This window comes from Heloderma suspectum, chromosome 4, assembly GCF_057233095.1.
Source record: "Heloderma suspectum isolate Gila_16-S chromosome 4, 16-S_ref, whole genome shotgun sequence".
In the NCBI taxonomy this organism is placed as follows: domain Eukaryota; kingdom Metazoa; phylum Chordata; class Lepidosauria; order Squamata; family Helodermatidae; genus Heloderma; species Heloderma suspectum.
Window position 1 is genome coordinate 215145099 of NC_139461.1, and position 25323 is coordinate 215170421.

General features: G+C 44.8%; 1 protein-coding gene across 1 annotated transcript in view; it reads right to left on the bottom strand.

Moving 5' to 3' along the window:
- Positions 1-4556: 4556 nt before the first annotated feature.
- The window catches only part of CTH (cystathionine gamma-lyase), a 34107-nt gene continuing 13340 nt past the window's right edge, over positions 4557-25323 (bottom strand). The window contains exons 7-12 of the mRNA XM_084852233.1: positions 24135-24212; positions 22038-22190; positions 20512-20633; positions 17625-17677; positions 14854-14992; positions 4557-5703 (exon numbers count right to left, since the gene is read on the bottom strand). Coding sequence (XP_084708359.1) covers positions 5677-5703; positions 14854-14992; positions 17625-17677; positions 20512-20633; positions 22038-22190; positions 24135-24212 — 572 coding nt within the window. The 3' untranslated portion in view covers positions 4557-5676. The remainder of the gene's footprint in view (positions 5704-14853; positions 14993-17624; positions 17678-20511; positions 20634-22037; positions 22191-24134; positions 24213-25323) is intronic.

Here is a 25323-nt window from a genome sequence, read left to right on the forward strand (position 1 = left end):
CACTGTACCTTACAAGCATTTCATTCAAGTCCAGCTGTCCAGCAGCCAAGGGCATCAGGCTTATTTTGCAGTTTCGGTGGGAGAGTACAATCTCACCCTGGCCTTGCAGCATGGTTAGAAAGTCAGATTTCATTAAAAAACAAAACCCTGCCATTCACTGAGGTAAGTGACGGGGATGCTAATTCTACCAGTACACCAGAGCTTGTGCTGGCATCACAGCCAGAATCCTAAGCTCCCTCAGCAGCAAAGTCAACAGCAAAATAGCAGCATTTAAAGAAAACAAACATAGGAGCAGGAGCAGCCACTCCCACAGAATCACTGGAAACAATGTAATTGCCAGAAATCACAATTATATTCACTGGAAATGTCCCCCACATTAGGTATGCACGGAAGGTGCTGTGAAGTATACTGTTGATCCAAATGCTGAGATGAGGTCGTGGAATCCAGTCCATAATGTTATCACACACACTATGGAAGCAGCTTGCCAGGAAGAGCCCGCAGCCTCTCCCCTATCAGGGGCTTTCATAACACAGAGGTTAGAAAACATGAAGGACACTCATAGGCCACTGCAGGGCTGACTCTCCCAACAGGCAGAGGGAGGCGGCTGCCTCAGGCGGCAGATGTTGTGAGGTGAGTAGAAGTTGAAGGCTGTGGAAGGCAGAGTGGTATGTGCCATGTGTACTGCCCTGCACCCCCTAAGCTAGCCTGCTACCTTCAGGTGCAGTGGAGGTCACTGTCCTGCCACCAGTATTGAACTAAGATTTAACTATTCTTCCAGTTGGCTTCTGTCCTGGAAGAGGAGGGCGCCATTTTCTCCTTTGCCTCAGGCAGCAAAATGTCTTGGGCTGGCCCTGGGCCATTGTTTCCATGGGAGACTGGCTCCCCAGGAGGTGGTTTTGAGACCTGTTGTGACATCAGTGTTCATAATACCACACACACAACACTTTTGTTTATGTCTATGTGATGGGGGAAAAAACATTTTCAAGAGAAAGTAATGGGGATTTCATGACAAACAAGGAAGTACATTACACCAAGGGTGCTTCCGGATGGACAACTCCTAGCACTACCAATCAAAAAACATTGTGTAGTTATTCTGGATTTTTTTGTGGGGGGAAAAAAGACAGAAACAGTGGGAAAACATCGAAAGGGCCGCAAGTGGTAGATATTGTCTGCCCCACCATGAAACACGGTGAAACATTCTGTGAATGAAGCAGGATGATTGCACAATAAAAGCCTAATCTGAAAGCACCCCAGCATGGTGAGAGTAAGCAGTTCTGTAATTTGGCTAGGTAGCTCAGTGGAAAAACAGGAGGGAAAGAGGAGATGTGGGTTCAATCCCACACTGAGGAGACATTGAGGTGATCTCCACATGGCGTAGCTTACATTTTGAGTGCCTTGCCAGCAGCAATAGTAAACCATTGGGCTTACAGCTATATTTCCATTCTTTGTTTTTAACAGATGACTGGGGAATGTTGGGAGTTGTAGGGCTTTTTTTCTGTCTAAGCATGCATAGAATTGCATTCTTAGCCTTCTAAATTATGCCTTCTAAGTTTCAAGAGTGCTTGCTGCTGCCATAGAAACCATGAGCTGACAAAAAGAAACATACCCTATTTTCAAACCAATTTAAAAATAAACACATTATGAAATCAGAAGGTTTGTCTAGGTTACCTTCACCAATTTTCTGGCTAACAAGGATGTTATGCTACACAGCTGTGAAATACCCCGGAGAGTATGACTTTCATTGAGCAATAATAGATGTTATGGATTATAGGCCAAGTGGCAAGCCTCATTATCCATGCATGCTTCATCAAGCAATTAAAATGTGGTTACACTTGTATTACTCAAAATAATATAGCATGGCAAGTTATGACTAGTTGGCAGTAGCAATCCCTCACTAATCTCACCTCTTGCCAGATGGTTATGAAGTTTTTCATGTTTTCAGTTCATGTACATGGTATTGTTTCAAACTTTCCTGGTGTGGCCTGCTATAGACATTCCATGTTTGTAGGCCTGAATGTTATGCAGTTAATATGTATGCATGTGTTTTTTTAAATGTAAACAGCAGCTGAAGGTGACCTTGAACAATGTTGGCACCAGATCGAGTGGAGAGGGATAGCTTAACTCTTAGTCCTGATAATAATCAACACCCCCCCAGCCCCCCAGAATGAAGCTGATCTTACTGATAAAGCCTTTTTATTTTATTATACAACCTGCTATACACTGTATTCATTTTCTTTGCAATGACCGGAATTGCACTGGCTTCTAAAATAACTGGCCACACACACACACAAAGGGGGGAAAACAGTTTCCTTCTTTTAAGTTTAAAATCAGCAGGACTGTTGCTGCCTGGGGATGTGTTTCCACGACAGTGGAAGGAGAAGTGAATGGAGGAGTACTGGATTTTTTAAAGGAACGCAGGGCTCCATGAGCAGGTTCTCTGCTTCACAGAACATACTTCCTGGTAGGGGTAGGGGTTGGAGTGAACATCACCTGACTGGCAGGGGCTGCTCAACCAATAAGAGAGGCTCTCCCCCCCCTTTCCCCAGAAAGTCCAGATGCAGCTGCATTTCAGGAGCAAGCCTCACTGAGCACAATGGGAGTTACTTTTGAGTAGACACATATGCTTGTGCTGGGAAAGGGTAGGGGAGAACACAAAGATGGGAAACCAGCCCCCATTTTAACCCACAGGATCTCTATAATGAAGGGTTAGTTACTTCCTAAGGCAATAACCAAACAAAGGAGAATTGGATCCTCGAGATTTCACTTTACCGCACTTAGGGAATTGGGCTTCAAACTGTGCCATGTCAATTAAGGGAGATCTCTGTAAGTTCTGATGTGGGCATTCAGAGGGCAAGCCTCATTCAGTCCAATGGGAGTTACTTCTGAAGAGATACTCATTGGTTTGTACAGGGAGGGGAACACACAGGAAACAACCCTTGAATGGGGTCACAGTGAAAGGCACACCCCTGGGCAGAGCTAGCATACCTGAGCTAAATGCAGGGGTTGGGGCACACAGCAACTATACCTCCGAGAACCTGACTTAAGGAAAAGAATCGGACTTTAAGCAGTCTCAGGAAATCCAGGTTTTCCCTGATAAGCTCCAGGGTGACTGCTGGCTGGCCATGATGTCATCTGTCCCTAACAACCTCAGCATGTAGCCAGCTCAAAGTAAATCGCTGGTGGAAACACTCCCTGGGACGCAGATAACACCTTTAGCCTTCTCAGCCTTTTCTGCTGTACCAGGAGAGCAGCAAGCCAGTTAGAGGGGCCAGGTTTGGTAAGCCAGCCCCACCTATGCAAGGAGAAAGAACTTTTGCCACAGCTGCACTGGTTTCCTGGGTTGGAGGCTCTTTCTTTGGAAGCCGCCACTGGCAGCAAGTCACCACTAGCAAGTTACCCCTTTTGGTTATTTGAAGGGTGAGGGTGCTCTCTGTTTCCTCTACTGACTCAGCCGGTGTAGTCTCCACGGTGAGGCTAGAATCTCTGGGAACAGGGGTTTTGCTGGAGGGTGGGTGTCCCTCTTTTTCCTGTTGAATGGGCCTATTGAGAGGGGTGCCACAAGCAGAGAATTGAGTGGTTATGTGGTCTTGGGGAAAGACTCTGACTCAAGAGATAAAAGGATTTGATTTAGGGTCTAGGCAAGCTTTGGATTGTGAAAGTGCTGGGAATTCATCTCTGTCTGGCTTCACAATACGTTGCAATCAGGAAGAGGCAGTTACTCCTCCTCCCCTACAGAGTAACCCTGGGCAAAAGCAGCCAACTTGAGACACATAATAGGCCAGATAGCAGAATTGGCTGTGTGTGTGCATGTGCGCGCCTGCCTAAGGCTTACTCCCAAGCAATGCCTGCAACTGAAAAGGAGAGAAAAACAACAACCAGGTGGTGTTCTCAGGTCCAGGCTAAGCTTTCCCTAGGCTGGATTAAGACGTGAAGAACCCTAGTCGCCCTGCCCCAGCATAAAATCTGGCACACAGGCAAAAAGGGGTTTGTGGTTTCAGTGTCACTGATCCTGGACACTCCTTTGCTGAGACAACTCTTGAACCCTGAACTAACAACTCCTTTGAGTCCTGTGCCTTGGGGACCCCGTTTTGGATTATATTGCAGGACTATAAAACCATGTCTCTGGCTCCTGTTAGATTATCTGAGTTTATTTCAACTTGGGTGCACTAAGGAGACTGATGTGTGGACTCTGTGATTTGCCTGTTTTGTATCCTGTTGTAATAAAGGAGTTCAATGTTTCTTTAATACGTGTCTACTTGCTGATGTTGCGAGTGAGAGGGGCTTGCCAGGTTATGCGTGATGGGTTATTGCCCCTCTGCGAAGCTTGTTTCAATGAGGGGAGCTGGTGAGCAGCAGTTAGGAAATTGATACCTCGTCTGTTTTTGCATGATTGTTGTGGGGATTTTCCCTCCCTGGTTCCTCCCCTACTTTTTAAAAGTTTCCCGCTGCAATATTTTGTAAATTATTGGGGGAGGGAATTGGTTGTTATGGGTTAAGGAGCAGGAGAGCATGGCGTTTGCCTATTTGTTGTTTCAAAATAACTCTTCAGAGAAATTGGACCTAAAATAAATCAAACAGCTTTATATAATTTATGAGAAGTGTAATTGGACATGAAATTGCTTATAGAAACAGTTCTTAATCACATATATTAATATTACATATTGTAACAAGCAATTTAGGTTCCAAAACAAGAATCGCCCTATATAAAGACAAGAATGTAACCAAAAGATATAATTTGATAGGAGAGAGAGACAGTGAGACAGAGAATTCAAAACAGAAACAAAAGTAAATTCAAAATTTATTTATTTATTTTTAAACAGCAATGCATATGGGGCCATGCAATTGACTCTGCTTCATTTTTCAATATTGCAGGTTGCATGGGAGAGAGAAATAACAGCAGATCTAAGGAACCGATCCAAAACCATCTTTGTCATCTGAAGCAGTATTCTTCCGTGTCAGGTATCATCTTTTTAAAAATTTAGCAACATGAATATCAGCGAAAAGAAGGAACCAGATATACTGGTATAATAGGAAATTAAATTTTCTAGTATATTTGTATAGTGCTTTCAAGTCTTCAAAGTAGCTCACATGCATTATCTAGCTGTAAACTACTATTATTATCCTCCATAGGGGGGAGGGGGGAGGCGGTTTGAGGCTCAGAGAGAGAGAGGGAGGGAGGGAGGGAGGGACGGGGGGAGAGAGAGAGAGAGAGAGAGAGAGAGAGAGAGAGAGAGGCTTACCTAAGCCTGCCTAGTGAGTTCAAGGCAGAGGTGATATCTGAACTGGGGATTCGCAGTTCAGTCTTACTCACTACATTACACTAGCATATGATGAACTAATTGAATATAACTAGGGGATAACTGGACACAATATTCCTGAGTGTGAATACAATCACCCGAGAGCTACTGCTGAAAAGAAAGGTGGCTTTTTTGATATTTAAAATAAAGGAACCAAACGATGAGAGGATGATACAGCTGAAGGGACTTGCCGAATCAATGGGTTGAGGAAGTCAACAGGCACCCTTGGCTTGTTTTCAAAAATGTTAAAATGTTACTTTTTTTTTTCATTTTCATGAAATCAAATCCAATGAAAACACATGTGTAGATGAGCGTCCAGTTCGTTTTCCTTGCATTACAGTTGCAAAGCAATCCATTCTGATTTCAAGTCTTAAGACCCCTAGTTACGGATTCTGTAATCAGGAACCTGTGGTAAGAGAAAGCAAGTGGAATTGTATCACTATTTGTCTTTAAATTATCTGAATGAGCACACAGCAGACTCATTTGGAACACAAAGAAGACCATACACCAGTTTTTAGGCTTTCAGTCTCTGCTTTCTTCATTAGAAGAACAACAGTCCAGTAAAATGAGAAAGTTCAGAGACAAAGGTATCATAGGCTTCAAAGCAATTTTGGCTGCTTTGCAAAAGGAAGAAGAGTAGCTGTCATCAAAATTCTGTTTGTGTCTTGTCAGGTGTTTATTCTAAGCTAGTCTTCAACACTGCTTCGAAGAAGTATTCCCCATGCCAGCTTTTTTTGTTAAGAGCTCTAAATGACACCTCTAAGGCTGCAATCCAATGTCCACTTACCTGGGTGTAAGTCCCATCAAAGTCAAAGAGGCTTACTTCTTAATAGGACATGTATAGCATTGCGCTGTAAAGCACTAGAAGGCATCCCTCCACATCCCAGGTTCACTCAAAAGAAAGGCTGGCCAACCAAGATATGGCTGGAGGAAGAATATCCTACTCTGCACTGTTTTCAGCCCAGTGCAGGAATAGGGGTGCTTTGCAACCATGGAAGTGTTTTCACCATCATGACTCACAGAAGGATACATGTTAGGTCAGGGGTGTTGAATCTCAGGCCCTCTGGCACCTTCTGCAGCCCCCACCCCCTTTCCCCTGACCAACTATAATTGGGTGGTTTCCCAACTTTGGCAGTTTTTTCCCCATTCTAAGAAGGTTGAAATGCCTCTCCTGAGGCTTAGCTACTGGCAGTAAGAGCTTTACAATAAAATATGTCTTTTTTTTGCATTTTTGGCCATGCCCCCTTTGGCTTCAGCGCCACTTACCACTGCAATGTGCTGCCAAGAGCTTCTCTGAAATTGAATTTGGCCTTCAGGCTGAAAGAGGTTCTTAGGTAGTGGTTGAACAGAAAGAAGAGACTAATGGGAACATTAATGCCATGCTGGATAAGACTGATCAGAATGCTAGTCCAGCATTCTGTTCCCACGGTGGCCAACCAGATGCCTATGGGAAGCCCACAAGCAGGACAGGAGCACAATAGCACCTTCTTGCTCCTGTCCCTCAGCTACTGGTATTCAGAAGCATGCTGAATACAGGAGATTATATATAGCCTTCATGACTAATAGCCTTTGATAGAGATGGGATGACAGGTTATGCAGAGGAGTGGAAACTTGCTGGCTTTGAACAGGATGAATAAGGATAATGAGCATGCCTGGGCAGGGAAAACACTGATGAGGGAGGCAAAGCGAATACCTTTGCTTACGAGTGTGCTGTTGGAATGGTGTGTGTGTGTATTTATATATCTATAGATGTGTGCACACACACTTTTACAGGAGTTTATGAGCCATGTGGGAATAGACATTGTGGAATATGTGTGCAGTGTCAAAGTGCGTGTCAATGTGACCTCTAAAAGCTGCACTGAAATGCTACTGTTTAGGACCCCCAGTAGCCTCAAGTTCGCCAGCTCAGAAATCACTGAAATATAACATAGTAAGAAGTAGTGCAAGGGCTTATTACACACACACACACACCATTTCTGGCTTGCTGTTGTTCAGTCGTTAAGTAGTGTCCGACTCTTCATGACCCCATGGACCATAGCACGCCAGGCCTTCCTGTCCTCCGCTCTCTCCTGGAGTGTGCTCAAGTCCATATTCATTGCATCGGTGATGCTATCTAGCCATCTCATCCTCTGCCGTCCCCTTCTCCTTTTGCCTTCAATCTTTCCCAGCATCAGGGTCTTTTCCAGAGAGTTTTCTCTTCGCATTAGGTGGCCAAAATATTTGAGCTTCAGCTTCAGTATCTGTCCTTCCAATGAGCAATTAGGGTTGATTTCCTTTAGGATTGACTGATTTGTCCTCCTTGCAGTCCAGGGGACTTGTAAGAGTCTTCTCCAGCACCACAGTTTGAAAGCATCGATTCTTTGGCACTCAGCCTTCCTTATAGTCTAACTCTCACAGCCATACGTCGCTACTGGGAAAACCATAGCTTTGATTATACAAACCTTTGTCGGCAAGGTGATGTCTCTGCTTCTTACTATGCTGTCTAGGTTTGCCATAACTTTCTTCCCAAGGAGCAAGTGTCTTTTAATTTCATGGCTACAGTCACCGTCTGCGGTGATCTTGGAGCCCAAGAAAGTAAAATTTGTCACTGCTTCCATTTCTTCCCCTTCCATATGCCAGGAAGTGATGGGGCCAGATGCCATGATCTTAGTTTTTTTTAATGTTGAGTTTCAAACCAGCTTTTGCACTGTCCACTTTCACCCTCAACAAGATGGTCTTTAGATCCTTTTCGCTTTCTGCCATTAGGGTGGTATCGTCTGTGTATCTGAGGTTGTTGATAATTCTCCCGGCAATCTTAATTCCGACCTGTGATTCATCCAACCCGGCGTTTCTCATGATGTACTCTGCATATAAGTTAAATAAGCAGACGCGACAATATAAGGCCTTGTCGTACTCCTTTCCCAATTTTGAACCAACTGGTTTTCCATGTCTGGTTCTTACTGTTGCTTCTTGACCCTTGTACAAGTTTCTCAGGAGACAGGTAAGGTGGTCTGGTACTCCCATCTCTTTCAGAATTTGCCACAATTTGTTGTGATCCACACAATCAAAGGCTTTAGCGTAGTCAATGAAGCAGAAATAGACGTTTTTCTGGAATTCTCTTGCTTTCTCCATGATCCAGCGAATGTGGGCGATTTGATCTCTAATTCCTCTGCCTCTTCGAAACCCAGCTTGTACTTCTGGTAGTTCTCGGCTCACATGCTGCTGAAGCCTAGCTTGTAGGATTTTGAGCATCACCTTGCTGGCATGTGAAATGAGCGCAACTGTACGGTAGTTTGAACACTCTTTGGCATTGCCATTCTTTGGAATTGGAATGTGAACTGACCTTTTCTAGTCATTCATTTATTTATTTATTTATTTATTTATTATTTAATTTATTAATCGCCCATCTGGCTGGTCACCCAGCCACTCTGGGCGATGTACAGCATACAATAAAACAATAAAATTCTACAATAAAAACATTTTCTAAAATACCCTAACCCACCCCAAATGCCTGCCTGAACAGCCACGTTTTTAATGCACGACGGAAGCTCATTAAAGAGGGGGCATGGTGGAGTTCCCTAGGGAGGGAGTTCCACAGAGTGGGGGCCACTACAGAAAAGGCCCTCTCCCTCGTCTCCACCAGTCTAGCTGTGTTGGCTGATGGGACAGAGAGAAGGCCATCCGAGGCTGATCTTGTTAAGCGGCCTGTCTGGTGCTGCTGGAGGCGCTCCTTAAGATAGGCTGGGCTGGAACCATATAGGGTTTTAAAGGTCAAAACCAACACCTTGAATTTGGCCCGGAAAACAACTGGTAACCAGTGCAACTCCTTCAGCACTGGAGTGATGTGATCTCGCCGGCGGCTGCCTTTAATCAGGCGAGCCGCCGCATTCTATACCAGCTGCAGCTTCCGAACCGTCTTCAAGGGTAACCCCACGTAGAGCGCATTACAGTAGTCTAAACGAGAGGAGACCAGGGCATGTACTACCGATGGGAGCAGATGGTCGGGAAGGAAGGGGCGCAGCCGCCGTAGCAGATGGAGTTGATACAGTGCTGTCCGGCTCACAGCTGACACCTGAGCCTCCATGGACAGCTGGGAGTCCAAAATGACCCCCAGGCTGCGGACCTGGTTTTTCAAGGGTAGCCGTTTCCCATTCAACACCAGATCAACATCCCCAGGTTTTCTGGGTAACAGACCTGACATTGCAGAGCAGTAAACGAAGGCCAGAAGATGGGGTCACACCTCCCCCAGCCATCCTTTGGCTCTGGACAGGCCCGGAGCAGGGGACAGATATTACACATCTCTCCCTTGTTCCCCTTACCTGGCATGGCCTGCCCCTAGCGCTCTGCCAGCGCCTGCCGCCCAGCCTCGGTATCTTCTGGCCCCCAACACTGCCCCCACTGCCTCCATCAGGTGGACACATGCCCCCTCGCTCCCGCCTATCAGGCAGGCTACCCACCCCTAAAAACTCAACAAAATCCCCCAGAAAAACAAACAAACAAAACAATTAAAAATCCCCTTAAAAATAATGCCAGGCCGGAGTCCACAGGGAAGGCCTGGTGCTGGTGGCGGCAGCAGCAGGCACACCTCTTCCCCGGTGGTGGTGGTGGCCTCTCCTGCAGGCCCTGGCTCTCCCAGGCCACCTCAGCCAGCCAGCTTATGTAGCCCCTCCAGGGAGGGGCAGATGGAGCAGCACAGCTGGCTGGGTACCTGGGGGCCTGGTCCTGCAGGGACTGGCGGTCTGCCAGGCAGAAGTCTACAGGGAAGGCCTGGTGGTAGTAGTGGTGGTGGCGGCGGCGGCAGCAGCAGCAGCAGGACCAGCAGCAGCAGGCATGCCTCTTCCCCGGTGGTGGTGGTGGTGGCCTCTCCTGCAAGCCCTGGCTCTCCCAGGCCACCTCAGCCAGCCAGCTTATGTAGCCCCTCCAGGGAGGGGCAGGTGGAGCAGCACAGCTGGCTGGGTACCTGGGGGCCTGGTCCTGCTAGGAGGCTAGGGGATGTTGACCTGGTGTTGAATGGGGTACGGCTACCCTTGAAAGACCAGGTCCGCAGCCTGGGGGTCATTTTGGACTCCCAGTCTTGTGGCCATTGTTGAGTGTTCCAAATTTGTTGGCATATTGAATGCAGCACTTTAACAGCATCATCTTTTAGGATTTTAAATAGCTCAGCTGGAATACTGTCATCTCCGTTAGCTTTGTTGTTAGTAATGCTCCCTAAGGCCCACTTGACTTCACTCTCTAGGATGTGAAGTCTCTCTACAAGATAAAGGCGAAGTACAGGCTGAAGGGGCAGGATTGCAGCTTGAGATCGACAGGCATATGGTCAAGGAACACCTCATTACTTTGAATGAGTTCAAATCTCCAGGGCCAGATGAACTGCATCCTAGAGTAATAAAGGAACTGGCAGAAGAACTCTCAGAACCGCTGTCTATTCTCTTTGAGAAATCATGGAGGACCGGGGAAGTGCCAGATGACTGGAGGAGGGCTAACGTTGTCCCTATCTTCAAAAAGGGTAAAAAGGAGGAACCTGGGAACTACAGACCAGTCAGTCTGACATCAATCCCTGGGAAAATTCTGGAGCAGATCATAAAGCAATCCATCTGGAAGCACCTTGACAACAATGCCGTGATTACTCGAAGCCAACATGGATTTGTCAAAAACAAGTCCTGCCAGACAAATCTGATCTCATTTTTTGATCAAGTAACCTCCCTTGTGGACCGTGGGAATGCTGTAGACACCATATACCTCGACTTCAGCAAAGCTTTCGACAAACTGCCCCATGATATCCTGATGAGCAAACTAGCTCAAAGTGGGCTAGATGAAACAACGATCCGGTGGATCCACAGTTGGCTACAGAATCGGACTCAAAGAGTGCTTATCAATGGGACCTTCTCAAGCTGGGGAGAGGTAACGAGTGGGGTACCGCAGGGCTCAGTCCTGGGCCCAGTGCTCTTCAACATTTTTATTAATGACTTGGAGGAGGAGGTGCAGGGAATGCTGATCAAATTTGCAGATGACACAAAATTGGGAGGGATAGCTAATACTTTGGAAGACAGAAACAAAATTCAAAGTGATCTGGATAGACTGGAGTGCTGGGCAGAAAACAACAGAATGGCATTTAATAGGGACAAATGCCAAGTTCTGCACCTAGGAAAAAGAAACCAAATGCACAGTTACAAGATGGGGGATACGTGGCTCAACCACACTACGAGCGAGAAGGATCTTGGAATTGTCGTCGATCACAAGCTGAATATGAGCCAACAATGTGATGTGGCTGCAAAAAAGGCAAATGCTATTTTGGGCTGCATTAATAGAAGCATCGCTTCCAAATCCCGGGAAGTACTAGTTCCCCTCTACTCAGCACTGGTTAGGCCTCATCTGGAGTACTGTGTCCAGTTCTGGGCACCACACTTTAAGAAGGATGCAGACAAGCTGGAGAGTGTTCAAAGGAGGGCAACAAAGATGATCAGGGGACTGGAAACAAAGCCCTATGAAGAGAGACTGAAAGAACTGGGCATGTTTAGCCTTGAGAAGAGAAGACTGAGGGGAGATATGATAGCACTCTTCAAGTACTTGAAAGGTTGTCACAGAGAAGAAGGCCAGGATCTCTTCTTGATCATCCCAGAGTGAAGGCCACGGAATAATGGGCTCAAGTTACAGGAAGCCAGATTCCGGCTGAACATCAGGAAAAACTTCCTGAGTGTCAGAGCAATACGGCAATGGAACCAATTACCTGGGGAGGTGGTGGGCTCTCCCACACTGGAGGCCTTTAAGACGAGGCTGGACAGCCATTTGTCAGGGATGCTCTGACTTGGATTCCTGCATTGAGCAGGGGGTTGGACTCGATGGCCTTGTAGGCCCCTTCCAACCCTACTATTCTATGATTCTATGATTCTATGTCCGGCTCAAGTTCAGTGACTGGGCTATCATGGCTATCAGGGACATTCAGATCTTTCCTGTATAGTTCTTCTGTGTATTCTTTCCACCTCTTCTTGATCTCATCTGCTTCTGTTAAGTCCCTGCCTTCTTTGTCCTTTATCATGCCCGTCTTCGCACAAAACGTTCCCTTGAGATCTCCAATTTTCTTGAAGAGATCTCTCGTCTTTCCCATTCTATTGTTTTCTTCAATTTCTTTGCATTGTTCATTTAAGAAGGCCTTCTTGTCTCTCCTTGCTATTCTCTGGAACTCTGCATTCAGTTAAGTATATCTTCCCCTTTCTCCCTTGCTTTTCGCTTCCCTTCTTTCCTCAGCTACTTGTAAAGCCTCATCAGACAGCCGCTTTGCATTCTTGCATTTCTTTTTCTTTGGGATGGATTGAGTTGCTGCTTCCTGAACAGTGTTACGGACCTCCGTCCATAGTTCCTCAGGCACTCTGTCTATCAGGTCTAATCCCTGAAATCTATTCGTCACCTCCCCTGTATATTCATAAGGGATATGGTTGAGGTCATACCTGAATGGTTTAGTGGTTTTCCCTATGTTCTTCAATTTAAGCTGAAAATTTGCAAGAAGCAGCTCATGATCTGAGCCACAGTCAGCTCCAGGTCTTGTTTTTGCTGACTGTAAAGAGCTTCTCCATCTTTGGATGCAAAGTACATAATCAATCTGATTTCGATATTGACCATCTGGTGATGTCCATGTGTAGAGTCGCCTCTTGTGCTGTTGGAAAAGAGTGTTTGCTATGATCAGCGTGTTCTCTTGCCAAAACTCTATTAGCCTTTGTCCTGCTTCATTTTGTAAACCAAGGCCATGCTTCCCAGTGATTTCTTGACTTCCTACTTTAGCATTGCAATCCCCTATGATGAAGAGGACATCTTTTTTTGGTGTTAGTTCTAGAAGGTGTTGTAGGTCTTCACAGAAGCGATTAACCTCAGCTTCTTCGGCATCAGTGGTTGGGGCATAGACTTGAATTACTGTGATGTTGAATGGTTTGCCTTGAATTCATACTGAGATCATTCTATGGTTTTTGAGATTGTACCCCAGTACTGCTTTTCCCACCCTTTTGTTGACTATGAGTGCTACTCCATTTCTTCTAAGGGATTCTTGCCCACAGTAGTAAATATAATGGTCACCTGAATTAAATTCGCCCATGCTTGTCCATTTGAGTTCGCTGATTCTCAAGATGTCGACGTTCAATCTTGCCATCTCATGTCTGACCACCTCCAGCTTACCTTGATTCATTGATCTGACATTCCAGGTTCCTAAACAATACTGTTCTTTACAGCATTGGACTTTCTTTTCACCACCAGACACATCCACAGCTGAGTGTCCTTTTGGCTTTGGCCCAGCTGCTTCACTCTTTCTGGCGCTACTTGGAAATTCCCTCTGCTCTTTCCCAGTAGTATATTGGACACCTTCCGACCTGAGGGGCTCATCTTCCAGCGTCATCTCTTTTAGCCTTGTGATATGTTCCATGGGGTTTTCTTGGCAAGAATACTGGAGTGGGTTGCCATTTCCTTCTCCAGTGGACCACATTTTGTCAGAACTCTCTGCCATGACCTGTCTGTCTTGGGTGGCCCTGCACGGCATAGCTTATGGCTTCACTGAGTTATGCAAGCCACATCACCACAACAAGGCAGTGATCCATGAAGGGGCCATTTCTGGCTACCAGTTGCATATTACAGGTAGAAGTTTTATGCATATCAGATGAGACTGAAGGTGACATCTGGGTTATTTGATATTGATCGTTTGGAGAGTGGGGAGAGGCCCATCTTTGTTGGGCATATTATGAGTGTGAAAAAGTCCCAGGTTCAATACCCAGCATCTCCAAGTAGGGCTGAGAAGGACTTCTGACCAAAACCCTGGAGAGTCGCTGCCAATCCGCATAGACCAGCCTTCCCCAACTTGGCACCCTCCAAATTGGCTGGACTACAATTCCCATCATCCCCAGCCAGCATTATGGGAGCTGTAGTCCAGCACATCTGGAGGCACCAGGCTGGGGAAGGCTAGTGTAGACAATGCTAAGATAGATGGTCTGACTCAGTATAAAGGCAGATTCCTCCACCTCCTAAAGGAACTTATAAATTTTCCTCTACCGCTGCTCCACATGACATTTTTGATCCTTTTAGTCCTTTCAGCACAAAAACAACATAGGGAATCCTATGTGGTAAGTTGAATGTGAAGATTCAACATGGGGTGGGGGGATTGCTCACCAGTGAGGTCTGGGAGGGGCTAAAGAGAGAGGAGCAACATTTAAACTCTCTGACCTCCTGCAGAACCTCCACATCTGCTGTTCCAGGACCATTCTGGAAAGTGTTCCATACACTCCATCTGAGAGGTGGTCTCCTGACTGATTTGAAAACTTTAACATGCATAAAATTTTCCCCTGCAATGTTCCAGAACTGAAGTATTTGGGCCCCATCTGGTGCTAAGTCTCTGCGGAATGAAAGCAACCCCCCACCCCACAAACACACACAAAACACATTTCTTAGGGCAAGTGTTTTGGTAAGCTATTCGACAAACTGAATTTAAGGATTCACTCCACAGTACTGTTAATTTCTGAAGTGATTATGGAAAGAAAAAAAGATTAAAAAAATGAAAAACGTCTCCCACACTGGAGCCACTTAACCAAATCAAGTGATTTACCGCTGCCTTTAAAGCTTGGTCCAGATCTTCCAGCAAGTCTTCTGAGTCTTCTAAACCAACAGATATGCGAATTAATGTATCAGAGATTCCAAGGGCTTCTCTGTCTGCCTTGGGAACTGAGGCGTGAGTCATGATGGCACTGAAAAAGAACAGCTCATCCATGATTCCAGAGTCATAAAAGCGCCAAACCATCCAGTACCAGCAGTGTAACAGTTTTTTAAAAAAAGAATTACACGTAGCAAGCAGATCTAAGAGCGAAGCACGGTTATGCTCTGCACGGCACTTTCAACCCATCTGCAAAATGCCAGTAGGTTCTCTTTCAGAGACAGAACTCTGATTAGTCAAATATGAGCTGGCACAGTGGGAAATCTGTGGGGTCTAAAATATATGCTAATGAAGGCACTGGATCAATTCTGACTCCATTCTAAGTACACTAAACTTACAGTATTTTTTAAGTTAAACAGAGAATATTAATCTTGACTATACTAACAGTAACACTGATCTATTGGATGGTGTGTGCGTGTGCGCGCGCGTACGCGCGTGCAGGGAGGTTGTCCAGCTTTAAAATAGGGCTTCATTTTCTCCAGTCCAGGGCTTAAAGTTGGTAGAAAGGGTTGTGGGAATGGGATGATGTAATTTCAAATTAGGCCAGACACAAGAAGTGGTATAGGTATAGGTCATCCTGAAAAGAAGTAGCATCCCACCTAAACTTTGAGCACTGCTGCAGTCTCTACAGGTGGAGTTTACTGTTCCTGTCAGATGACAGAATCAAATGAAATTTTTGTCAGCTCAAGACGTGGTCCAAAAAAATAAGCCCCTTTTCAATCATAATAGGAATAGGAATAATAGTAATAATAGTAGTAGTAGTAGTAGAAGTAGTAGAAATAATAATAATGGGCATTCTGGCAAAGTTAGCTTCACTATCTCAAACATAAAGGAAAAATCTCTAAATTCCTTTCTTCACAAGTATTAGACCCAAGGCCTGAAAATGCCACATGCATTTCTAGATATTTTGTACAGGATGCGTGGGATTAGCGTGCTTTCCTGAGCTATGGCTTTTTCAGACTTTGATCCCTAGCAGCCCCAATTCCTAGGTATTGTATCCAATTTGGTCCACGGGAAAGGCCTATTTTGTTAACCAGGGTTGGTTCTAGACAAATCTGAAATCACCCTGCCTCATTTACAGACTTTTACAGGAGGCCCAGACAACATTGTCTTTGATTTGTAACCCTCCCTTATTTTCCCACCACTTCTTTCATCCTTTTTCTTTCTACACAAAGTCCATTAAAAAGGAACAGACAGAATAGCTGCACAACACCTTTTGATGGGTAGTGCTAGGAGCCTGCCATCTGCAAGTACTCATAAAGACACTGGCTATATAACATCCATTAAAGGGAAGATGATTCTTGTTACCCTTGATATTTTTCCTGGTTGTAATTCTTTCTCTGGGGCAGACAAGTCTCAGACTCCTCTAATTTGAAACTATGCATCTTTAAGTCAGGGCAATTTGGAAGTAATGAAGTATTTACATGGTGCTTCCAATCTGCACTGTGTCTGTATTTAAATACACACTATTACATTATTTGCTGCACTTTATGAATGCGGTACAGTTTCCTGTACCAAATATGCCCCCCTCTGTACATAGTCCAAACAGCAGACTAATGTTTTACTAACAAGATTGAAATGAATATGTAGAGGGGTGTCTCGGTTATCCAGTGTGTTGATTTTCCCTCATTGGATGATTTGTAGGCTTATCCCTCCCACTACCTCTTAAAGAATTCAAATTACTGAAACACACAATTTCTGAGACACTTGAGATTAACCTGAGATTAAACCCTGGTTTCTGGCTCTGACTTGTTTGGGGGAAAGACAAGCCAGAGTTTTGGGTTCAGATGTCGTGCTAAACAACACAGGGACGGAGTGTTTAGCTGCTCTCACTGGCAGAAGAAGCAAAGCAGGAGGTTTGGGGTTTAAAAAGGCCAAATCCTAAACTGTCATTATGTGCAAACCAGGCCTAACTTTAACTTTTCTCATGTAGAGAAAGCCATACTCTGCAGAATTTGGCTTGCTCCTTCTTGCAAACTTGTACCAAATATTATAGCATAATCCAGACTCTCTTTTGCAGGACAAGGTAAAACTCATATCTCACAGCTGGGGATGGGAAAGGGCTCTTTAAACCATATAAAATAGTAAAAAGATGTTGGATTGTAAACCCACTGGGAAGGGTCTATCTTTTTATGTATTTTGTAAATCACCTAGTAGGTAGTTGTTGTTTTCCTTTAGACACTTCACAATTTACTCATGGTAGACTTACCGGATCCAAAACATACTCAGAACTGAAACAAATAGAGGTACGGCATGAAGCACACAGATGACTCTCAGAAAAAAAATGATTTAGGTGAAAAATCCATGTCCATCACTGGAGTATTATTATGTGTAGTAACAATACAGCCAAATTCACATACAGGAAAGTGTGGTTAAAATTGTGCAGGAAACAGCTTCACACAAAAGGCTTATTATGTGGAGATCTGTTACAAGAGGCCTGTCCAACAAGTGTGGATCTATTCCCTGCACCAAAATTATTATTTTCTACAGTTACGGGAACTTAACCACTCTCTGTTGTCTACCATGCATAGCAAGTTGAGATTCACAATATTCTGATAAAAATATATTTGAGGTTCATTAGTATACATTTTATTTTATAAGTGTAAAGCTTAGTTACACTTTTTTTACAAAGGGATTTATCCTAACAGAGATTGAACTTCACTTACGGATGTTCTGCCAAGCTTTCATATCCTCCCAGACTTTCAGCCAGGGCAAAAAGCTAGAGAAAAGAATACAACATGTTTAAATAAACATTCATTTAACTTTTCATTTGAAAACATGCAGCTCCAACATATGCAGAATTTGGTGTGCACAAACCCAGTGAAATCAGTGGAGAGGTGCACCGAAATCTGCACAGGGTCAGGCAACAAGAGGGATTATTTTGGCAGAGTAAAAGAAAATAAAGATGCATCAAATGCAACAGAGCTCTCCGCTTTAACAAAAACATAGGCACTATTTGTTTTCATTTTTGGAGTACATTTTTGTATGTCTTGAACTACATAATACCACATCTTCGAGAACATATCAGTAAGAGGTGCTAGGGTAGCTTATCAGCCTAAAAGGATAAATTATAGAGACCTGAAACCAAATACAATGATCAAGTGCTACTCTTCTCGCTTGGCTGCCAGACAAGTGGTTTTTCTGCATGACAAGGAGATTTTTTGCTTCTCTCACCAAACTGGAAAAAATGGTGTATCTTGTCAGATGCACAGAGCAATTGTCCTCCTAGAGGACGAGACTGCAGTGGTAGGGCATAATCTCCAGTAGCCCATTCCATGAAATCCAAGGTGTGCTTGCGTAGTAGGTAGAAGAGAGTCACTGGTTTGGCCTCATTTGGTAGAGATAGAATGCTACTGTATCTATGCGACAACAAGCTACTGTCTGCTTTGCTGTGACTACAACAGCTTCATAGGTAAGGGTTTACAAGAGATGATATCACAAAGACAGCATTGAAACAGTCTCTGATTTTCTGGCATTTCCTTCCCCTTATTTTCACAGATCAGGGATGCCTCAAGAGTCATGGTCCTGTTACTGTTGCTTTCCAAGCTTAATTCAGGGTCTGAGAGTGATGACACAAAGTGCTAGGCCTAGCGAACCTAAGAGATGGCCTTTGTCTCTGCAACGTCCATCGGACCTAATAGATAAACTTAAAAGGCTGTTCCTGGTCTATCACTTACACACCAAGATCAGGCAAGGGGACCATAGACATATTTAGAGGCTTCCATCTTCTGCAAAAAAAGGAAGACCTGCTAAAGCAGGGGTGGGCAGCATGCAATCCTCATGGCCTTGAATATGGCCCCTGCCATTCCCGTTGTTGCCCCACATTGCTAAATTAATTGGCACAAGGCAAAAAAATTGGTGGTTTGCCACCAAAATTCAACGGCAAACTACTGGAGACTCAAAAGTGCCAGATTTAGCTTGCTTTCAAGGATCTCACGTTATCTGAAGGATCGCCTCCTCCCATATGTGCCTGCCCAGACCTTAAGAACATCCTCAGCGGTCCTTCTCCATGAGCCCCTGCCAAAAGAAGTGAGGCGGGTGGCTACTAGGAAGAAAGCCTTTTCTGCTGTGGCACCCCAGCTGTGGAATAAGCACCCTAGTGAGGTTTGCCTGGCACCTACATTGTATTCCTTCCGGCACCTGGTAAATACTTTTTTTCTCCCAGGCATTTTAGCTTTCTAGTCTTTTAGCTTTGCTGTTTTAAATCTATATTTTAAATCTCTGCATTGCTCCTAGATTTTATTCTGGTTGTATTCTTATATTGTATTATATCATATATATAAAATGATTTTATATTTTGTATTGTTTTACTGTGTACTTTTTGGTTTTAATTTTTGTGAACCGCCCAGAGAGCTTTAGCTATTGGGCAGTATAGAAATCAATCAATCAATCAATCAATCAATCAATCAAATAAATAAAATGTATCCCTTTTGAGTCTCTGTAGCAGTTTGCCATTGAATTTCAGTAGCAAATTGCTAATTGTTTTGCTGCTGCGGACAGTACAGTAGCAGCAGTGTACTTCCCGGTGGGGCCCGGGGGCTGGAAATTGGCCCCTAGATCTCCTGAAGTTGCCCACCCCTGAGTTTGGGCACCTTCTGAAAGTGATGCAAGATACTGTTACTCAGTTGGTTTTTAGTGGCAAGGTGGTTTTAAAGGCAAAATGGGGGTTTAATCACAAAATCCCAGTTACAAGGATTAATGTATTATTACCTGCCCCAAGCCCTTGGGATGGGGTGGCACATAAAGCAAAATACATATTTTCCCTGCTCTTTGTGTCTGGGATAGCTTTATTCTCAATTATTGCTGCAGAACAGGAAGAGCTTTTTGTTATTTGTTGTTAATTCAGTTGCCAGTCATTGGTGAAACAAGGGCACATCTGTCCACAGACAATGGGTACAAACTGAGACAAAACAATACATTTGCTGGCAGACTTTCAAGAGAAATGACTGCACAGCTGTATTTAGGAGAGCATACCTTTCCAGTGAATCATGCTGAAGAAGCAGTCTTTCAAGTCAAAGCACTTGCGTCAGGCACTTTATAAACATAATACCGCTATTACATCATCAAAAACTTCCTTGCTTTCAAATTTCCATGTATAATTGTGGAGGCAGCAGAGAGAGCAGCTGGTACAGAGTGGCATTACGTGACACTTATTTGTTAGGCAACCACTGGGTGTCTGAATGAACACTTCACATTAATTCCAATGCACCCTTTCCCTTCCTTCTCATTACTGCCATTCCCCATAATTATATTTACATTTTGGGATGTCCTACAAACATATTAACGCCGTAATGCAGCCCTGCCCAACCTGAGGCTCTCCAGATGTGTTGGACTACAACTCCCAGCATTCCAGACTAGTGGCCACACTGGCTGGGGCTGATGGGAGTTGAAGTCCAAAGCATTTGGAGAGCACTAGGTTGGGCAGGCTGTCATAATGCATTCTGCAGGGAGGAAGGCAGTGTCCAGCTTGGTTGGCAGCATCCAAATCCTGACTAGGTGACAAGGAGGTGCTGCTGGTCTTCTAAAGGGAAAGTGCATTGAGACATGCTTTACCTTTAAGCTTTTGAGAAATTTGGTGGCATGTTCAAGGTTTCCTTTAATGTAAAAGGAAACCATTCCGGGGCAGCCCGTGCACTGACGTTTGACCAGCTCGTACTGCGGGTGCGATGGCAATCCTGAAATGAGTCACACGTTATACCAACGGCCTGATTTATATTACTACTTTCACACACACAAACACACACACAGCCTATTAAAATTTGAAGTAGCCAGCCAAAGGTGTAAATGGAATGGGCATGCATTGGCCATCAAGAATACCTTTATCAGTTCCACAGTTCAAACTGAACGAGTTCCAAAAAATACTGCTTGCCAAAAAAAAAGGCAAGTAAGGGTTCTGATTATGGTCATTATATTATTTTGTTCCGCACACTGGCTTGTATTCAGTGCTAATCCTAGTCAGAGTAGAACCACTGAAAAAGATGGGACTTAAGTTAGACTAACACTGGATACAATCCATTGGATACATGTTTAAGCTGGAGCAGAGCCACCTCTCTGGCCTAGTCCCCCCCCCCAAAGCGCCCCCTGCTGACCTCACCCCTCCAACACCCACATGTTCAGCAGGGGTGCCTGGGAAGAGACAGCTAACACCTCTTTGCAGATGTCCACAGTGAAGGCAGGGAAGTTCAGGGGCAACATAAGTAGAGCCATGCTGGATCAGACCAAGGCTCCATCTAGTCCAGTATTCTGTTCACATAGTGGTCAACCAGCTGTCAACAGGAGACTCACAAGCAGAACATGAGTGCAACAGCACCCTCCCACCCACACTCCCCAGCAACTGGTGTGCATAGGCATACTGCCTCCGATACTGGAGGGAGCACATAGCCATCAGGACTGCTAGCCATTGATAGCCTTCTCCTCCAGGAATTTGTCCAACCCCCTTTTGAAGCTATTTAAATTGGTGGCCATCGCCACATCTTGTGGTAGTGAATTCCATAGTTTAACTATGTGCTGTATGAAGAAGTGCTTCCTTTTCTCTGTCCTGAATCTCCCACCAGTCAGCTTCATGTGATGACCCTGGGTTCTAGTATTTGGGGAGAGGGAGAAAAAGGGCGCAAAGTTGAGGTCAGGGCCAGTGTTGCAGCCCAACTCCACCTCCTACACATGAAAGCCCTACCCATGTATAATGTATGAAAAGGGCTAGGATTTTGAATGCATTGCCTGGGATGAGTGTGTGTGTAATAACGGTAAGGAAATAAACCAATGGAATAAAGAGGATTGCAGGGGTGGGATCATGACAGTGAAATGGAGATGGAAGAAACTATTCACAAGCACCTGTTGTTTCCATCCTTAACCAGTCATTTGAGCCTCCAAACTAGAGTTGAAAGAGTCTTACAGCCCAATCCTATACACCTCCACTCAGAAGGAAGTCATGTTGAGTTCAGTGGGGCTTACTCCCAAACAGGTGGATATAGGATGCAGCCTCAGTCATGCAGTTGGCCAGATCTTCCCCCACTATAGCCCATGGCATTTTTATTACAGGAATAATTTAGCAACTGCCAGGTTCTGCAAAGTCAGCATACCAGGGAAAATGACCTTTTCAACTCTCGGATCTGACTCCAGGTATCGGGCTACAGCTAACGCGTTGTGGAAATGTTGTCTCATGCGGATCGGCAGTGTCTTTAAACCCCGACTGCAAAGGTAGCAGTCAAAAGGAGATGGAACTGCTCCAATGCCTGTAAAAGAAGACACAGAAATCACCTTCTTTGCTCATGCCCTAATTGCCCGCTTGGGGGAGGTCATTCTCTGCCAACCAGGTGCTCTCCAGATCAGTTAGACTGCACTTCCTGCCATTTCCATCCTTCGGCATTCCCATCAAAATATATTCATCACATCTTCAGAGTAAGATACCCAACTTGAATAGAGTTTTAATTGAAAGAGTTAAAATACAACACTCTGGTGGCATTGTGGCTAATAGGGATTCTGAGATTTGAACCATGAACCTCAAGGTCAGAGGCTGGGCAGCCTGGCCTAAGGAAAGAACATGGCTCTTGCTCAGGTCTCAGAGTCTTCTTCTGGCAAAGAAGGAAACAGTGATATTATTAATTATATTTTTATAATGTATCCCTTCCTCTAAGGACCTCAAGGAAATGTGCATGGTTCTCTCCCTCTCCCCAGATCTTTTATCCTCACAGCAACTCTCTGAAGTAGGACAGGTTCACAGGTAGTGATTGGACTGAGGTTACCCAGTAAGCATCACGCCTGAGTGAGATTTGAACTTTGGTCTCCCGGGTCCTAGTCCAACATTATTTCATTCTGGCTAATGTACAACTTCAGGCCTTCCATTTGGCAGGGCGTATGAATTCTCTGGACTGGCCAGGCCCAATACAAATTATTATTACATTTATACCCCATGTTTTTCCTCTTTCCTGAAACACAAGGCAGCTTACAGAGTCCTCCTCTCCATTTTTATCCTCACAACAACCCTGTGAAGTAAGCTAGGCTGAGAGTCTGTGACTGGCCCAAAGTCACCCAGTCAGCTTCGTGGCCCAAGTAGGGACTAGAACCCGGATCTCCCAAGTCCCAGTCCAACACTCTAACCACTACACCACACTGGCTGTCATTCAATTCTAGGAGAGTGCAATCTTCTACCTTTGCTTGGACAGTACAGAATCATCGGTCCCAGTGTTCGCAGCTGAAGCCACAGAGCTCAGTCAGGGACTCTGAGTAAGTGAACACACCCTCTCAGTCTCAACTGAAGTATGACCACTAAAGGCCCCAGCTGAGCCTGGGCTATGGGGCACCACTACCTATTCTATACATTCTGCTGTATTTAGAAATAGGTCATAGAAGGGCAACTCTACTATTGGGCAAAGTGAACCTGTTGCCTCAGGCAGCCTATTTTTGGGTGTTATGAAAATGGTTGGTTATTTAATTTATTATTATTCTATTTTTACTCCCAGGGAGAGCAGCTTGCAGGGTTTTCTGTCTCAGGTGGCAAAATAACTTGGCCAGCCTTGGGTACGATGTGCATTGACTTGGGGACAGGGGCACTAATCCTGGCCAAAACAGTTGCAACACAGGTGCCTGTATTGTGCCCATCCGTTTTCTCCAGCAGGGCTAATAGGAGCTTTGGAGCACAGGGGAGGGGCAAATTGGATCAGGAAAAGGCGGAGATGTAAACACACATTATGTGCTGCTGTTCTGGGTCAAAAATTGGAACACCCTGCAACCTCTTTGACATATAAAACCAAAAACAAATCTGGCAGGCGATCCAGTCACAGGTCTCCCATCATCTTAAGTCACTGTTTATTTATTTTAGGTTACAGCCTTGCTGTCCTCTTCTTTCTTGCCCTCATGTTGAGCAGCATCAAACACTTAAAAAACAAGAAGCCAGCAGGAATGAACCTGCCATATGAATGAGCTGGTTTACAATGAAAGATAGATTTGATTTAAAACGCTGCAATATCTTTAGTGCAAGAAAAGTGGGGTGGTGGGAGAGACTGTCTAACGAAGGAATGGCATCTGTTCCGCTGGAGGTTTTTGAAAATAAGTTAGAACATAAGTGTCAGGCACAAGAGCTTTACATAAAAACACGAAGCTGTATTACTGAGATAGGCAGATTTCGGAAATCTACATACATCACATGCTGTTTGCATGTGTATTTAATTCATACTCACCATTTTGCAAAAATCTGAGTCGTTCATGGATATCATCATCATTTACTGAAACCAGTCCCATTACAATGTCACTGTGACCTGATAATACAAGAAAGCAAAGGGGAAAATGGTTCATTGCTAATTTATTTAAGCAAAAAACAAGACACAGGTTTTATAGTAGTCCTTTTGCCTATTGTCCTTTCGCCTGTCATTCTGCATTCCTCCTGTGCAATTTTAAGCCATGACACTGGATTTCTGCTTTAGTGATGCTATCTTCCTAGAGATGTTTACTCTGAGGCCAAACGCTGAGATTTATTGGAACGTAATAGTTACTCTCCAAGATAAAACAGTAGGGCACCCTTTCCCAACCTGATGCCCTCCAGATGTTTTGGATTTCAATTCTCATCAGCATCAGGCAGCATGGCCAATGGTCAGGAATGCTGGGAGTTGTAGTCCAAAACAACTGGAGGGCACCAGGTTGGGGGATATAACATACCCCTAGTATGGCTTTCATCAGCCTTCCCCAACTTGCTGTCCTTCACAAGTGTTGGAATATAACACCTATCATCCCCACGTCGGCTGGGGATGATGGGAGCTGTAGACTAATATATCTGGAAGTGTTTTTTTGCAGATGTCCACAGCTAACCTGTGGACACTGGGGGCAGGGCCAAGGAGCTGGAAGGCCTTGGAGGCGGGACCACAGGCACATTCCTGCCACCTGTGTCCACATGGGATGAGCCATCACATGATTCACACACGAAGGGGGCTTGAGCCACGTGGCAAGCCCCGCATACACATTTATAGGTGTTTCTACAGCTGTTTGAGATACAGGAAGTGCACATGTAGTTTGAAGAAGAAAAAAGTCCAGATTAACACTCGTTGCACGCAAGGCCTTGGGCGCATCTGAACAATGTATTTGACCCCTGGTCAACGGGATCTTTAGATGGAAACAGTATGCTTTTCCAGCACTTGGGGAAGACTTTCTTCTGTCTGGGACAGAAATGAAAAGGCAGACAGCCTTCAAAGTAAGGAACTCCACATTCAAGAAGTGTATATGCAAGCAGAATACTGCCCTGCAGCACTATTGCTAAACTAAAGAAACATTTAAAAAAACCCAGAAGGAAAACTAGTCTGGACAATAACCACTGTGTACATATACTCTGCTGGGAGAAAGGGAAATGCATCATGCATTTATGGATGCCACCATAAC